This window comes from Cheilinus undulatus, linkage group 18 (assembly GCF_018320785.1).
Source record: "Cheilinus undulatus linkage group 18, ASM1832078v1, whole genome shotgun sequence".
Taxonomy (NCBI): domain Eukaryota; kingdom Metazoa; phylum Chordata; class Actinopteri; order Labriformes; family Labridae; genus Cheilinus; species Cheilinus undulatus.
Window position 1 is genome coordinate 43779866 of NC_054882.1, and position 17563 is coordinate 43797428.

At 43.5% G+C, this 17563-nt stretch overlaps 1 protein-coding gene across 2 annotated transcripts in view; it reads right to left on the minus strand.

Annotated features, from left to right (window-relative positions):
* gabrb1 (gamma-aminobutyric acid type A receptor subunit beta1) overlaps positions 1–13664 on the minus strand; it is a 139768-nt gene extending 126104 nt beyond the window's left edge. For both annotated transcript variants that reach the window (XM_041812800.1, XM_041812799.1), the window contains exons 1-3: positions 13516–13664; positions 13326–13417; positions 13171–13238 (exon numbers count right to left, since the gene is read on the minus strand). In XM_041812800.1, coding sequence (XP_041668734.1) covers positions 13171–13238; positions 13326–13417; positions 13516–13595 — 240 coding nt within the window. In that variant the 5' untranslated portion in view covers positions 13596–13664. The remainder of the gene's footprint in view (positions 1–13170; positions 13239–13325; positions 13418–13515) is intronic.
* Between the last annotated feature and the right edge of the window lie 3899 nt (positions 13665–17563).

Here is a 17563-nt window from a genome sequence, read left to right on the forward strand (position 1 = left end):
AAAACTGAATGGACCCTGATAAACCCAGAGAAAGGACCCTGATAAACCCAGAGAATGGACCCTGATAAACCAGAGAATGGACCCTGATAAACCCAGAGAATGGACCCTGATAAACCCAGAGAATGGACCCTGATAAACCCAGAGAATGGACCCTGATAAACCCAGAGAATGGACCCTGATAAACCCAGAGAATGGACCCTGATAAACCAGAGAATGGACCCTGATAAACCAGAGAATGGACCCTGATAAACCCAGAGAAAGGACCCTGATAAACCCAGAGAATGGACCCTGATAAACCAGAGAATGGACCCTGATAAACCCAGAGAATGGACCCTGATAAACCCAGAGAATGGACCCTGATAAACCCAGAGAAAGGACCTTGATAAACCAGAGAATGGACCCTGATAAACCCATGCTGTTACTTCTTCTTAGTCGTTTTTGCTGCTTTTAGCTGACTTGTGCCGATTTTCCCTTTTTTTGCCTTTTTTCGGCTGGAGGAATGAAAATACCAAGGAGGAAGTGCAGGGTTCAACAGGTGAGCAAGGTAAGCTTAAATTAAAAACCTATCATCCTAAATTTAAGACCATGCTAAAGCTCGGCTATGCTGGATCTACTCAGAGTTAAACACGTGTTAGATTTCAGTCATCAGGCCTCATTCACTGACTGCTGATCTGTTCTTCAACTCTCTCACAGTTTTAAGACGATTCTGACATTCATCAAAAGTTTTCTTCTCTGTGACTTTTTAGCTAAGAGCAGAAATCCCAGAGCACTTTGACCACCATCTGAATGCTGGTAAGGCAGCATCAAATGTTAGATTTATCTTTATTAGCACTTCAGTGTGCTAGGTTAAGAATGACATGATACAGTTGAATTTTAATGCTGATTTTTTTGTCCAAATCAAACACTTTTTGTTTTCAAACAGTATGCAATAGTACCTGACAGATATGGTCAAGTGTTAATTTTAACATGCAGTGTCTGGTATGGGCTGCATACTCCAACATTTTTAATGTAGACTGTACACAGGTGGATGACTTTTATAATTAGACACTCATTGAAATCAACATTAAAAGGCATTTAAATGTTCCATCATTTTTAAAGGGATTAGAATAAATATATACTGTGGAAAAGAGATTTAACTTTGTTGAATTCATCCTTTCCTCATTACATCCTGATGCAAGTCATTTCTGATTTCTGATTAAAGGACAGAATGAATGTGTTTGTGGCATGTATGTTATACCCTCTACCAGTGCTAAAAATAGAAATACTCTTCCTCCTGGTGTCCTGTGGAGCAGCACTGCCTCGTCTTTAGAGCCAACGAAGGATTTCCAAATTACAGTATGATTGTTTCTATAGGTTATTTTAATTTGGACATCAGTAAAATCTGACGACTTCTGATGCTACCTATGCTGATTCTACATATACTGACGCTACGTATGCTGATGCTACCTATGCTGATGCTACCTATGCTGATTCTACCTATGCTGATGCTACCTATGCTGATGCTACGTATGCTGATGTTACCTATGCTGATTCTACGTATGCTGATTCTACGTATGCTGATGCTACCTATGCTGATGCTACGTATGCTGATGCTACCTATGCTGATTCTACGTATGCTGATGCTACCTATGCTGATTCTACATATGCTGATGCTCCTATGCTGATGCTACATATGCTGATTCTACATATGCTGATGCTACCTATGCTGATGCTACCTATGCTGATGTTACCTATGCTGATTGCTACCCATGCTGATGCTACATATGCCGATTCTACCGCTGATGCTACCTATGCTGATGCTACCTATGCTGATTCTACATATGCTGATTCTACATATGCTGATGCTACCTATGCTGATGCTACCTATGCTGATGCTCCTATGCTGATTCTACATATGCTGATTCTACATATGCTGATGCTACCTATGCTGATGCTACATATGCTGATGCTACATATGCTGATTCTACATATGCTGATTCTACATATGCTGATGCTAAGTATGCTGATGCTAAGTATGCTGATGCTTCTATGCTGATGCTACCTATGCTGATGCTAAGTATGCTGATGCTTCTATGCTGATGCTACCTATGCTGATTCTACATATGCTGATGCTACCTATGCTGATGCTCCTATGCTGATTCTACATATGCTGATGCTACCTATGCTGATTCTACAAATGCTGATGCTACCTATGCTGATGCTCCTATGCTGATTCTACATATGCTGATGCTACCTATGCTGATGCTAAGTATGCTGATGCTTCTATGCTGATGCTACCTATGCTGATTCTACATATGCTGATGCTACCTATGCTGATGCTACCTATGCTGATTCTACATATGCTGATGCTACCTATGCTGATGCTCCTATGCTGATTCTACATATGCTGATGCTACCTATGCTGATTCTACAAATGCTGATGCTACCTATGCTGATGCTCCTATGCTGATTCTACATATGCTGATGCTACCTATGCTGATGCTAAGTATGCTGATGCTTCTATGCTGATGCTACCTATGCTGATTCTACATATGCTGATGCTACCTATGCTGATGCTACGTATGCTGATGCTACCTATGCTGATTCTACGTATGCTGATGCTACAAGTACTCCTAGCAGAGACATGTAAACAGAACAGCAGAGAGAGAGGGTGGTGAAGTCCTCAACCATGACTGACTGGGCTGAAGCTCTACCTCCCCCTACTCCCTCATTTCCATGTGTGAGAAAAGAAAAGTGGAGTTCAGGGATTTTGGTCAGCCATTATTTTGGCCCTCAGCTGGCATTAATGATGAATCCAACTCTTCCAAATTTACTGGTCTGAACTGCTTCATCTGACATCACTTTGATCTAACCCTAACCCTGACCATGCTAAAAAAAAAAAAAAAAAAAAAAAAAAAATTCTCCCTCATGTTTAGCAGGGAGAACCCTTGAGACTCTTACCCGTCGCGTTAAAGCAGCGGCAGTCACCTTCTGTTAGCAGTTTGAATGATCAGGACAACACTCCCTGAGGACCAGTAGGAATGCAAACAGGAAATGGACCAAACTTCCAACAGAGAATTTTGTTTCTTCAGTTCACAGGTTTAGGACTGCACTCACTGTTGTCTCTCTCTCTCCTTTTCAATGTGCTCAAGAAACATCCAACCAATGAAGCAGCAGGAGGGATGCTTATTAGCATTTCAGTTTAACACCGGGGAGTCTCTCTGTGCTCAGATAATCACCAACAGCACTTCTACTGCTGAGGTTCACTGCAAAACCTTCTAACCAAGTGTCTCTGTCTGCAAGTAAATCACGTCCCATTACTCTGATTCTGGGTCAAACTCAACACCAATTCCAAAAAGGTGTTTTATTTCAAGACATGGAAAAATAGGGCCCAATAAAAAGGCCTATGGAGCAGATTTACTCCTCACTACTCACTGAAAGCTAACGCAGGAGTTAGAGCAAAGCTGGAACCTTCTGAGGGATGTAAAGCAACACGCAGAACACTGCTCACACCAAACAGCTGCTCACACCTCCACCAAAGACCTCAGGAGGGACCTGGGACACCGGGTCCATGAAAACTGAATGGACCCTGATAAACCCAGAGAAAGGACCCTGATAAACCCAGAGAATGGACCCTGATAAACCAGAGAATGGACCCTGATAAACCCAGAGAATGGACCCTGATAAACCCAGAGAATGGACCCTGATAAACCCAGAGAATGGACCCTGATAAACCCAGAGAATGGACCCTGATAAACCCAGAGAATGGACCCTGATAAACCCAGAGAATGGACCCTGATAAACCCAGAGAATGGACCCTGATAAACCAGAGAATGGACCCTGATAAACCCAGAGAATGGACCCTGATAAACCCAGAGAATGGACCCTGATAAACCCAGAGAATGGACCCTGATAAACCCAGAGAATGGACCCTGATAAACCAGAGAATGGACCCTGATAAACCCAGAGAATGGACCCTGATAAACCAGAGAATGGACCCTGATAAACCCAGAGAATGGACCCTGATAAACCCAGAGAATGGACCCTGATAAACCCAGAGAATGGACCCTGATAAACCCAGAGAATGGACCCTGATAAACCCAGAGAATGGACCCTGATAAACCCAGAGAATGGACCCTGATAAACCAGAGAATGGACCCTGATAAACCCAGAGAATGGACCCTGATAAACCCAGAGAATGGACCCTGATAAACCCGGAGAATGGACCCTGATAAACCCAGAGAATGGACCCTGATAAACCAGAGAATGGACCCTGATAAACCCAGAGAATGGACCCTGATAAACCCAGAGAATGGACCCTGATAAACCCAGAGAATGGACCCTGATAAACCAGAGAATGGACCCTGATAAACCCAGAGAATGGACCCTGATAAACCCAGAGAATGGACCCTGATAAACCAGAGAATGGACCCTGATAAACCCAGAGAATGGACCCTGATAAACCCAGAGAATGGACCCTGATAAACCCAGAGAATGGACCCTGATAAACCCAGAGAATGGACCCTGATAAACCAGAGAATGGACCCTGATAAACCCAGAGAATGGACCCTGATAAACCCAGAGAATGGACCCTTATAAACCCAGAGAATGGACCCTGATAAACCCAGAGAATGGACCCTGATAAACCAGAGAATGGACCCTGATAAACCAGAGAATGGACCCTGATAAACCCAGAGAATGGACCCTGATAAACCAGAGAATGGACCCTGATAAACCCAGAGAATGGACCCTGATAAACCCAGAGAATGGACCCTGATAAACCAGAGAATGGACCCTGATAAACCCAGAGAATGGACCCTGATAAACCCAGAGAAAGGACCTTGATAAACCAGAGAATGGACCCTGATAAACCCATGCTGTTACTTCTTCTTAGTCGTTTTTGCTGCTTTTAGCTGACTTGTGCCGATTTTCCCTTTTTTTGCCTTTTTTCGGCTGGAGGAATGAAAATACCAAGGAGGAAGTGCAGGGTTCAACAGGTGAGCAAGGTAAGCTTAAATTAAAAACCTATCATCCTAAATTTAAGACCATGCTAAAGCTCGGCTATGCTGGATCTACTCAGAGTTAAACACGTGTTAGATTTCAGTCATCAGGCCTCATTCACTGACTGCTGATCTGTTCTTCAACTCTCTCACAGTTTTAAGACGATTCTGACATTCATCAAAGTTTTCTTCTCTGTGACTTTTTTAGCTAAGAGCAGAAATCCCAGAGCACTTTGACCACCATCTGAATGCTGGTAAGGCAGCATCAAATGTTAGATTTATCTTTTATTAGCACTTCAGTGTGCTAGGTTAAGAATGACATGATACAGTTGAATTTTAATGCTGATTTTTTTGTCCAAATCAAACACTTTTGTTTTCAAACAGTATGCAATAGTACCTGACAGATATGGTCAAGTGTTAATTTTAACATGCAGTGTCTGGTATGGGCTGCATACTCCAACATTTTTAATGTAGACTGTACACAGGTGGATGACTTTTATAATTAGACACTCATTGAAATCAACATTAAAAGGCATTTAAATGTTCCATCATTTTTAAAGGGATTAGAATAAATATATACTGTGGAAAAGAGATTTAACTTTGTTGAATTCATCCTTTCCTCATTACATCCTGATGCAAGTCATTTCTGATTTCTGATTAAAGGACAGAATGAATGTGTTTGTGGCATGTATGTTATACCCTCTACCAGTGCTAAAAATAGAAATACTCTTCCTCCTGGTGTCCTGTGGAGCAGCACTGCCTCGTCTTTAGAGCCAACGAAGGATTTCCAAATTACAGTATGATTGTTTCTATAGGTTATTTTAATTTGGACATCAGTAAAATCTGACGACTTCTATTCTCACTCCTGTTTGCTTTCTGTCTATGCACGCCGCCCTGCTCTTCCATGCCCTTATATGGGCATGAAAAGGGCGTTGCTCTATGCTAACCAAGGGAATGCACATATTTCCAGCTCAGGAGCACATGGCTTAGTGAATCATGCATCCCACATAGATTTCTCTGTGAAACTTTCTTCAGAACAAATGTCAGAAAAATCTGAGGAGATGTTGATGAATGAGGTCAAAGACGACGGTTCAGTCAGACTGCTGATTGGCTGAAGGCTGAGAGACAGGTGTCAGCTGTTTGATAACATAAAGAGAAAAACTATGACGCCTTATTAGAAACATCGTCTCAAACAGACGTGTTTATTTCTGCTGCAGGAATGGACTTTTTAAAACGGGTGTGGATGGGACTTCTGCAGCTTTCTGCTGCAGCCTCTAGTGGATGTTTGAGGAACTGCAGTGTTTTGTACTTCCTTATTGACTTCTTAAGTTCAACCATAGAGGTTTGAGGATAACAGTAAAAAGCTTCAATCATAACTGGGAACAGTAACCTTCAGGTCAGTTTATGGTAAGCAGCAGAGAAGCTGGTTTGATTGACAGGAGCACGCCAGAGTCCGTTCGTCTTTGTGTGCTGAAGCTGTGATGAGATGCACTGATGGAGATGGAAACACATTTCCTCCCATCGGAGGGGAGATCAGTGAGTGCAGCCCACCACAGAGGAGTGTGATGAAAGTTGTTTGAGGAGTGCGGCGTGTCCTTGCAGATGAGAGGTGACTGAGAAATGGTGGCTGCTGCAAAAGATGTGTGAAACGACGCAGAAAGTGAGAGGATCAGCAGATAATGAGGGAGGAGAGGCGAGAAGAAGACGTCAGCTCATCTCTGCAATGCACCTCATATAACAAACTCCAAACACATGCTTTCCTGTGAGCACAGAAACTCTTAGAATCCTGATCTATTAGACTGTAGGCAAGGATAACCTGAGTAAATCCAAAATGCACTTTTTAAATCAGGGTTTCATTTTTAAAGGAAAAAAACCATCCAAATATACCTGGTCTTCTTACCCACACGCTCTTGTTGACTGTGATTAACCACATTTTAGACAGCATAGTTCCATTTCACTAGCCAGACCTGATCACTGCCAGAACTGTTGAATCAAGAAATCCATAAGTTAGAAACTGTCTGAAGAGGAGGAGATCTCAAAAAAACAACTATGAAAGTAAGAAACAACGTCACTGACATCTATCAGTCTGGAGAGGGTTGCAGAGCTATTTCTGAGGCTTTGGAACGCCAACAAACCCCACAGAGAGCCATTATCCACCAGTGGAGAAAACTGTGAACAGTGGTGAACCTTCCCAGGAGTGGTTGGCCATTCAACATGACTCCAAGAGAACATGGACGACTCATCCAGGAGGTCCCTGAAGGACCCAGAACAACATCTAAAGACCTGCAGGCCTCACTGACTTAGTGGAGGTCAGAGTTCATGACTCAACAATAAAACAGCATCATGAGAGAGTTCCAAGGCCAAAACCACTGATGACCAAAAAATAAAAAACAAAACCCAAAAAAATCGTCTCAAATTTGCCAAAAACATCCTGATGATCTGCAAGACTTCTGTAGAAATATTCTGTGGACTGACCAGACAGAAGGAGAACATTTTTGAAGATGTAATAATTAAACAGCATTGGATAAAAGACCATCATACCAACAGTCAGACATGGTGGTGGCAGTGTGATGGTCTGGGGCTGCTGTGCTGCTTCAGGACCTGGACCACCTGCTGTGATTCTGTCAGCTACACTCTCATCATACATTAACCATTAACCACTGGAAATACAGCTTTACCTGTTAGAGAGGGCTCTCCTAAAGATTTGTTCCTGGGTAAGTTAGAGGCTGGGGTGGAGGAGGTAGAGCTTTAGTCTATAAAGCAGGAGGCTGGGGTGGAGGAGGTGGAGCTTTACTCTATAAAGGAGGAGGCTGGGGTGGAGGAAGTTGAGCTTCAGTCTATAAAGGAGGAGGCTGGGGTGGAGGAGGTGGAGCTTTAGTCTATAAAGGAGGAGGCTGGGGTGGAGGAAGTTGAGCTTCAGTCTATAATGGAGGAGGCTGGGGTGGAGGAGGTGGAGCTTTAGTCTATAAAGGAGGAGGCTGGGGTGGAGGAGGTGGAGCTTCAGTCTATAAAGGAGGAGGCTGGGGTGGAGGAGGTGGAGCTTTAGTCTATAAAGGAGGAGGCTGGGGTGGAGGAGGTGGAGCTTCAGTCTATAATGGTGGAGGCTGGGGATGAGGGGGTGGAGCTTTACTTTATAAAGGAGGAGGCTGAGGTGGAAGAGGTGGAGCTTTAGTCTATAAAGGAGGAGGCTGGGGTGGAGGAGGTGGAGCTTTAGTCTATAAAGGAGGAGGCTGGGGTGGAGGAGGTGGAGCTTTAGTCTATAAAGGAGGAGGCTGGGGTGGAGGAGGTGGAGCTTCAGTCTATAAAGGAGGAGGCTGGGGTGGAGGAGGTGGAGCTTTAGTCTATAAAGGAGGAGGCTGGGGTGGAGGAGGTGGAGCTTTAGTCTATAAAGGAGGAGGCTGGGGTGGAGGAGGTGGAGCTTCAGTCTATAAAGGAGGAGGCTGGGTGGAGGAGATGGAGCTTTACTCTATAAAAGAGGAGGCTGGGGTGGAGGAGGTGGAGCTTTAGTCTATAAAGGAGGAGGCTGGGGTGGAGGAGGTGGAGCTTTAGTCTATAATGGAGGAGGCTGGGGTGGAGGCAGTGCCAGTGGCAGCAGTGTGGTGCATCAGCATCGATGCACGCAGGGATTACTGAGAAGTACGTCCTGTTTAAATACACTGCTGTGTTTGGAAAAAGAGCTGTGATTGGCTGTTGGAGTTGGGAGGCCATAATTAGCACAAGCTCAAACACACCTGGGTAACACAGTGATCTGAAACACACTAACAAGTCCACTCCCAGTCAAAGGCTGTTCCTGCTGGAAAAGCCTCCAATCTGCCTGAGTTTAAACAAGGAGTGGGCCAAAATTCCTCCACAGTGACAAAAAACACTAATCACCAGTTATTGCAAATGCTTGGTTGTGGCACACCCAGTGACTGGTTAGCACCGGTGGCTACTAGTCTCTGAGTATGTCTCCTGCCATGTTGTGTGTACTCTGCTGGGAGATGAATGGCTGCAGACAGAGATGTAGTTGCTACTACCTACTTTTTCTGAAGTTTAAATGTCTTTATTGATTGAAGCTATAATCAGTCTAAATGCCATTGTTTCCTGCAGCACCGGTGAGCGATCTTTCATCCACTGGTCAGACTCATACATGTAACAACAGGGTGAAGTGTTTGTTCACTCAGTCCTCTTCAGTTCTTAGTTGCCGTTTGTGTTCGGCTTTTTCTTCAAACATCATGAACTTAGATTTCTGAGCAGCTCAAGAACAAGGGCTAAAAATAATCCCAGAAATCAGCTTCAAAGCAGCAGCACGCTCTCAGAAGGTGTCTAATAACAGATTTTCTATATAAATAGAGAAGGTTCTAAAAGCAGAGCTGACCGCATGTAAAGCTGCAGTGAGGATTCAGTGATTCAGGATGTGCTTAGTCATGCCACTCTCACACATGTTCTCTGGTCTCACACCGTGCTAACTCTCTCTGTGGATCCTCCCCTGGCAGCAGCATTGATAGCCAGTATTAAGTGGTCAAATCATATTCTGCAGACGCTCTGCTCCACTGGGCTCCTTCTCCTCCCGTTGACTCACTGACAGCCGTTATGTAATTACTGCATCGAGGCCAAAAAATGGACAAAACGCTCACAGACGTGTTTTTCTCTCACTATAGCGTCTGTCTTTGTGACCGACCGCTGCCGCTCCAGTTGCTCTGACTCCTGCTCCTCCACGCAGGCTGGGCCTGCAGCCGTGTGCATGGAATCACTAAACAGGCTCTCTATGCCTCTGCTACGGTGGCCCTGAAGGTCAACTGCAAAAACATTTCACTGAACACTCGACCACAGAAAACAAACAAACAAACAAACAAACAAACAAAACAACAAAAAAACCCAACAGAAAATGTAATAAAAGAAACATAAAAAATCACAAAGCATAACACAAAATCGACAAAACACGACTCATAATTAAAAACAATATTTTTAACTTAAATATCAACGTGTATGAAAATATTCTATTTTATAGAAACAGTCCATGTCACAAGATAAATGTTATGAAATCTAGAAGCAATTTTATTAAACCCAGAAACGTCTTCACCGACCAAAAATATTGTTAACAACACTTAAAAATATTTAATAAAATGCAAAACATTTGACAAAGTAAATACTAAATAAATAAATAAATAAAAAATAAACACATAAATAAACAAAAGCATTTTGTAGAAAAAAAATAGTAAAACAAAAATAATAATTCCTGAGATGACTTAAAAACATATTTCATTCATTTTAATGTGTTTTCATGTTTCACAAAATGCTCTTGTTTTCTTTAAATTTTTCAAAATAGTTTTAGTTAAAAAAAATGAAAATAAAAAATTATTATTTTGAGTGTTGTTTGCATTTAGTTAAAAGCTTTGTGCACTTTTAAAAATTAAACACACAGAATATAAATTTGTCCACCAGGGGGCTCCAAACCAAAACAACTGACTCTGATAAAAACATCTCATCAGGTCTATTTAATAAACAGAAAACTCGTGTTTTCATTTGCCAAGTACTTAAAAGTGTACTTCCACATTCACACTGGGAGCGGTCCTAAACGTGTGTGGGTGTGTGTGTGTGTGTGTGTGTGTGTGTGTGCGCTGGGACCCAAGGATGTGGTCGTACTCTGGGCTTGTTCAGCGTGAATGTGGAAGTGCCCTTTAAAACATTTTTCTCTCAGGAAATTATGAATGAAACCACATGTGGCTTTTCTGAACACACACCTTATGAGGTTTTGCTGAACAGAGTCCTGGGCTCTAAGGAGCTAGTATTTAGAAGGAGGCCATGGAGGTGGGCGGGGCTGAGCGGTGCTGGTCTAAGAGGCGGTCTCCATGTCACACAGGTAAGTCTGGAACCTTCTGGCAGTCCTCATGTCTCTGCTGATGTTAGGTAAAATATTCCTGGTATGTGTCTTTAGTGTTTATGTTTTTAAGGCAGCGTTTAGTGATTTCAGATCATTTTTCTGGATTAAATTAAAACCGTCTGGAGCCTGGCGGTCTCTGGTGGTCCTGAAGAGAGAACCAAACACTTCCAGACACTTTCACTGTAGGATGGATTCTCTAAAGCCCTTGGTTTTAATCTTTATGTTGGTTTTTACATCTGAACTTTGGTCTGAATGTGTTTTGTCTGATGTGTCTGAGTAGTGAATCAGGGTTGTTGCTACAGGTTTGTCTTCAGAATGCTGAAACCTGTCTGCACCACAAATTCACCTTTTCAGGTTCTGATGAAGAGAGCTTGGACCTGTTGTTACGTGTTTCATCATTTATTTTTGCGTTCTAAACACCAACGAATCACAAACATGGAAATATTAAAGATGGAAATTAGCTAGCAAGCTAAATCTACAAAGCGTCTTTTCTCCTCTGAGACTAACGGCATTTTGTAGTTCGTCCCTGACGCAAAGAAACTAAAGAAACTAAAGATGTGATGAAGGAGAGCAGCTTCAGCTGGGAGAGGGTCTACTGACCCACAGCTGAGACGGACTAGTGGTGCTCATGATGATGAAGGTTAGTGTATTTCTGTTAGAGCGCCCCCTGGCTGTGATCTTGAGTTCAGTAAGTTTGTATTCATGGCTGGATTTGTGTCGGTTTCACTTCAATAAACTTAAAACCATAACTAGCTGAGACGTCCCCGCGTGCAGATGTCAGCAGGTCCTGTTGTTTTGTTGTGTATCATTAGATATTCATAAATATTCATAAATATTCACAGGTTTTCATAGGTTTTCCATTTAGTGAAATATTTTTGCGTGCTAAAATTTTTCAGGAATTTTTTTCAGAATTTTGTCAGTAGTTACATGTTTTTCTTTGCAAATTAAAAAAAATCAATACTTTGTAAAATGTTTAGCTTTTTTATAATATTTATTTATTGATCTATTATTTTATTTATTCTGTCTTTTATTCAGTGTTTTGTGTTTCAGTCATTGGATGGTTTTAGGTTTTTGTACTCAGTAAAATATTTTTATTTTAGTAAATGTTTTTATAGATGTCTTTAGAGAATATTTTTTCAATCCCCAAATATTCCGAGGTTTAGAAAAAAAATCCATTTTCCTTAAATATTGTTAAGTAGATTACTTTCTTTTCTATCATCAAAAACTTTTTCTTTAATTATTTTGCATTCATGAATTATTTTTGTGTGCAGTGAAAAGTGTTTTTATGTTTGATATTTAGGAAAAGTATTTTTATTTAGTGAAGGTTTGTGAGTTCAGTAAATATTTATGTTGAATAAAAACCTTTTCCATTTCATTGTATATTTTTGGGTTTAGGGAATATTTTGGCCATCATTTCATGAATTCAGGTTTGGAAATAAATACGTTAAATTAAACATTATCATGTTCAGTGAAATGTTTTTTTTATCATTAACATTTTTGTGCCTTGGTGTGTTTTTTGCATCTCATTTATTATTTTGCACATCATTAAATGTTTTTCTCTGTTCATTTTTTCTGACTATTAAATGTTTTATAAGATATTTTGTTTTTTAGTCTACTGGATGCATGCAGAAGTAAAATGTGTTTTTTCATGTTTTATTGAATATTTTCATGTTCAGAGAAAGTTTTTTATGAAGTGGAAGGTTTATGTGTTCAGTAAAATATTTTTAATCTAAGTTTTTTCACATTTGACTGAATGTTTTTTGGGTTTAGAGAACATTTTAGCGTGCCAGTGAGACGTTTCCATAAATCGGTGGCGTAGATATTCTTCTTATTTCTGGTTAACCTCTCAGACGAAGTGTTCGGTTAGAGCGGGACGTTTTATAAAACTCTGGGATAGTGACTGGATGAAAGTTCTGTCACATTCATGAGGAGCCAATCAGGACAAAGCGGTAGCAGACATGCGCAAACGTAGCCGTACAGCTAGCATGGCTCCGGTTTATGGATGAACGTGTTTGCAGCTACATCCATGGTTGTAATCAGGTTTAAGGATTTCTGTGCAAAGAGAAAGTTTTTTAAGGTTTTTGCATGAAAGCAAATGTTTTTGCAGTTGACCTCCTGGGCCACCGTAGCCTCGTTAATACCCTGCCTCCGCCGTTGTGACACCACAGAGGAAGTACTTGATGCATACGGATTGGCTTTGACACATTGCGGAACTCTCCATGGTGCTGGGGGGGGGGCTGCAGCAAGAGCACCGGCAAACCGGAGTGACACCGATTTAAAGCCCTCCCTGGGTCTGTGCAGGAGAGAAAGTCCAGGAGAGGAACTCACCATGTTGACTTCAGACACCATGTCGATGCTGGCGATGTCTATGCTCATGCCCACGTCCACAGGAGCGCCTGTGGGGGGGGGCAGCACATGTCAGAGTCACACATGTTCATCACATGTTCATCACATGTTCATCACAGCAGGCTGGGGGGCTTTACCTCCAAAATCAGGCCTCAGGCGGATGTCATAGCCGTTCAGCAGCTTGTCCACGGTGGCTTTCACGTGTGACATGTTGCTGGGCTCGTTGGCACTGAGGATGGAGACACAGAGGAGAGGAATTCACACACACACACACACACACACACACACACACACAGATGGGCCAGGAATCAAACATGACAGACTCACCTCTGAGCCCCGCTCACCACCGACACCAGCAGAGACCAGCAGCAGACCCCCCAGCAGCCCGTCTCCACAGCCCTCCACATCACTAACTCCTGATCCGGATCCTGATCCTGCCACAGACTTTCTCTCAAGATCTCACGGATATCTGCAACTTAGGCTGCGAAATTATTCCAACAGCAACGCATGCGCGTCCTTTCAGCAACATCCAAGCGTCAGCGGCGAGGGGAGAGATCTGGATGCAAAGAGGAAACCAGCCTATAGGTGTGGAGGATCACCTCACCCAACACTTCACATGTCAACACCAGACCCCCCACCCACCCCCCAATCCGGCAGACGAGTCCAGCAGTCACAGTCCGAAAAGGATGTGCGTCAACCCCGACTCTCTCTCCAGCGCTGCCGCTCAGTGAGGACCTCAGTGAGGACGGTAAATAATGAGCGAGGACCGGAGCTACACGGTCACCTTTACACACACAGGGGGAGAGAGAGAGAGAGAGAGAGAGAGAGGAGCGTCAGGCAACACAAGCACGTCTGAAGAGCTGCGCAGTTTTCAGGGCAGCGTGGATCATTCTGCTCGCGTCACGCGCTGCACCAACTTAATGAATGTCTGAAATCCCAGAGAAACACATTAAAAACGGAAACGCTCGACTGAGAGATGAGAGAGGAGACAAGATGTGGGAGCTGGGATGGATTCTGCCTTCCCTGCAGGACGTGGAGGGAATGAAGAAGAGGAGGAGGAAGAGTCTAAACATTCCCAGCAGAGGTCAGGGTTAGGAATGAAGAAGAGGAGGAGGAAGAGTCTAAACATTCCCAGCAGAGGTCAGGGTTAGGAATGAAGAAGAGGAGGAGGAAGAGTCTAAACATTCCCAGCAGAGGTCAGAGTTAGGAATGAAGAAGAGGAGGAGGAAGAGTCTAAACATTCCCAGAAGAGGTCAGAGTTAGGAATGAAGAAGAGGAGGAGGAAGAGTCTAAACATTCCCAGCAGAGGTCAGAGTTAGGAATGAAGAAGAGGAGGAGGAAGAGTCTAAACATTCCCAGCAGAGGTCAGAGTTAGGAATGAAGAAGAGGAGGAGGAAGAGTCTAAACATTCCCAGCAGAGGTCAGGGTTAGGAATGAAGAAGAGGAGGAGGAAGAGTCTAAACATTCCCAGCAGAGGTCAGGGTTAGGAATGAAGAAGAGGAGGAGGAAGAGTCTAAACATTCCCAGAAGAGGTCAGTTAGGAATGAAGAAGAGAGGAGGAGGAAGAGTCTAAACATTCCCAGCAGAGGTCAGGGTTAGGAATGAAGAAGAGGAGGAGGAAGAGTCTAAACATTCCCAGAAGAGTCTAAACATTCCCAGCAGAGGTCAGTTAGGAATGAAGAAGAGGAGGAGGAAGAGTCTAAACATTCCCAGCAGAGGTCAGGGTTAGGAATGAAGAAGAGGAGGAGGAAGAGTCTAAACATTCCCAGCAGAGGTCAGGGTTAGGAATGAAGAAGAGGAGGAGGAAGAGTCTAAACATTCCCAGCAGAGGTCAGTTAGGAATGAAGAAGAGGAGGAGGAAGAGTCTAAACATTCCCAGCAGAGGTCAGGGTTAGGAATGAAGAAGAGGAGGAGGAAGAGTCTAAACATTCCCAGCAGAGGTCAGAGTTAGGAATGAAGAAGAGGAGGAGGAAGAGTCTAAACATTCCCAGCAGAGGTCAGAGTTAGGAATGAAGAAGAGGAGGAGGAAGAGTCTAAACATTCCCAGCAGAGGTCAGAGTTAGGAATGAAGAAGAGGAGGAGGAAGAGTCTAAACATTCCCAGCAGAGGTCAGGGTTAGGAATGAAGAAGAGGAGGAGGAAGAGTCTAAACATTCCCAGCAGAGGTCAGGGTTAGGAATGAAGAAGAGGAGGAGGAAGAGTCTAAACATTCCCAGCAGAGGTCAGTTAGGAATGAAGAAGAGGAGGAGGAAGAGTCTAAACATTCCCAGCAGAGGTCAGGGTTAGGAATGAAGAAGAGGAGGAGGAAGAGTCTAAACATTCCCAGAAGAGTCTAAACATTCCCAGCAGAGGTCAGTTAGGAATGAAGAAGAGGAGGAGGAAGAGTCTAAACATTCCCAGCAGAGGTCAGGGTTAGGAATGAAGAAGAGGAGGAGGAAGAGTCTAAACATTCCCAGCAGTCAGTTAGGAATGAAGAGAGGAGGAGGAAGAGTCTAAACATTCCCAGCAGTCAGTTAGGAATGAAGAAGAGGAGGATGAAGAGTCTAAACATTCCCAGCAGAGGTCAGTTAGGAATGAAGAAGAGGAGGAGGAAGAGTCTAAACATTCCCAGCAGAGGTCAGAGTTAGGAATGAAGAAGAGGAGGAGGAAGAGTCTAAACATTCCCAGCAGAGGTCAGAGTTAGGAATGAAGAAGAGGAGGAGGAAGAGTCTAAACATTCCCAGCAGAGGTCAGGGTTAGGAATGAAGAAGAGGAGGAGGAAGAGTCTAAACATTCCCAGCAGAGGTCAGGGTTAGGAATGAAGAAGAGGAGGAGGAAGAGTCTAAACATTCCCAGCAGAGGTCAGAGTTAGGAATGAAGAAGAGGAGGAGGAAGAGTCTAAACATTCCCAGCAGAGGTCAGGGTTAGGAATGAAGAAGAGGAGGAGGAAGAGTCTAAACATTCCCAGAAGAGGTCAGGGTTAGGAATGAAGAAGAGGAGGAGGAAGAGTCTAAACATTCCCAGAAGAGGTCAGTTAGGAATGAAGAAGAGGAGGAGGAAGAGTCTAAACATTCCCAGCAGAGGTCAGTTAGGAATGAAGAAGAGGAGGAGGAAGAGTCTAAACATTCCCAGAAGAGGTCAGTTAGGAATGAAGAAGAGGAGGAGGAAGAGTCTAAACATTCCCAGAAGAGGTCAGTTTGGAATGAAGAAGAGGAGGAGGAAGAGTCTAAACATTCCCAGCAGAGGTCAGTTAGGAATGAAGAAGAGGAGGAGGAAGAGTCTAAACATTCCCAGCAGAGGTCAGTTAGGAATGAAGAAGAGGAGGAGGAAGAGTCTAAACATTCCCAGCAGAGGTCAGTTAGGAATGAAGAAGAGGAGGAGGAAGAGTCTAAACATTCCCAGCAGAGGTCAGTTAGGAATGAAGAAGAGGAGGAGGAAGAGTCTAAACATTCCCAGCAGAGGTCAGTTAGGAATGAAGAAGAGGAGGAGGAAGAGTCTAAACATTCCCAGCAGAGGTCAGTTAGGAATGAAGAAGAGGAGGAGGAAGAGTCTAAACATTCCCAGCAGAGGTCAGGGTTAGGAATGAAGAAGAGGAGGAGGAAGAGTCTAAACATTCCCAGCAGAGGTCAGTTAGGAATGAAGAAGAGGAGGAGGAAGAGTCTAAACATTCCCAGCAGAGGTCAGTTAGGAATGAAGAAGAGGAGGAGGAAGAGTCTAAACATTCCCAGCAGAGGTCAGGGTTAGGAATGAAGAAGAGGAGGAGGAAGAGTCTAAACATTCCCAGAAGAGGTCAGGGTTAGGAATGAAGAAGAGGAGGAGGAAGAGTCTAAACATTCCCAGCAGAGGTCAGGGTTAGGAATGAAGAAGAGGAGGAGGAAGAGTCTAAACATTCCCAGCAGAGGTCAGTTAGGAATGAAGAAGAGGAGGAGGAAGAGTCTAAACATTCCCAGCAGAGGTCAGGGTTAGGAATGAAGAAGAGGAGGAGGAAGAGTCTAAACATTCCCAGCAGAGGTCAGTTAGGAATGAAGAAGAGGAGGAGGAAGAGTCTAAACATTCCCAGCAGAGGTCAGTTAGGAATGAAGAAGAGGAGGAGGAAGAGTCTAAACATTCCCAGCAGAGGTCAGGGTTAGGAATGAAGAAGAGGAGGAGGAAGAGTCTAAACATTCCCAGCAGAGGTCAGTTAGGAATGAAGAAGAGGAGGAGGAAGAGTCTAAACATTCCCAGCAGTCAGTTAGGAATGAAGAAGAGGAGGAGGAAGAGTCTAAACATTCCCAGCAGAGGTCAGGGTTAGGAATGAAGAAGAGGAGGAGGAAGAGTCTAAACATTCCCAGAAGAGGTCAGGGTTAGGAATGAAGAAGAGGAGGAGGAAGAGTCTAAACATTCCCAGAAGAGGTCAG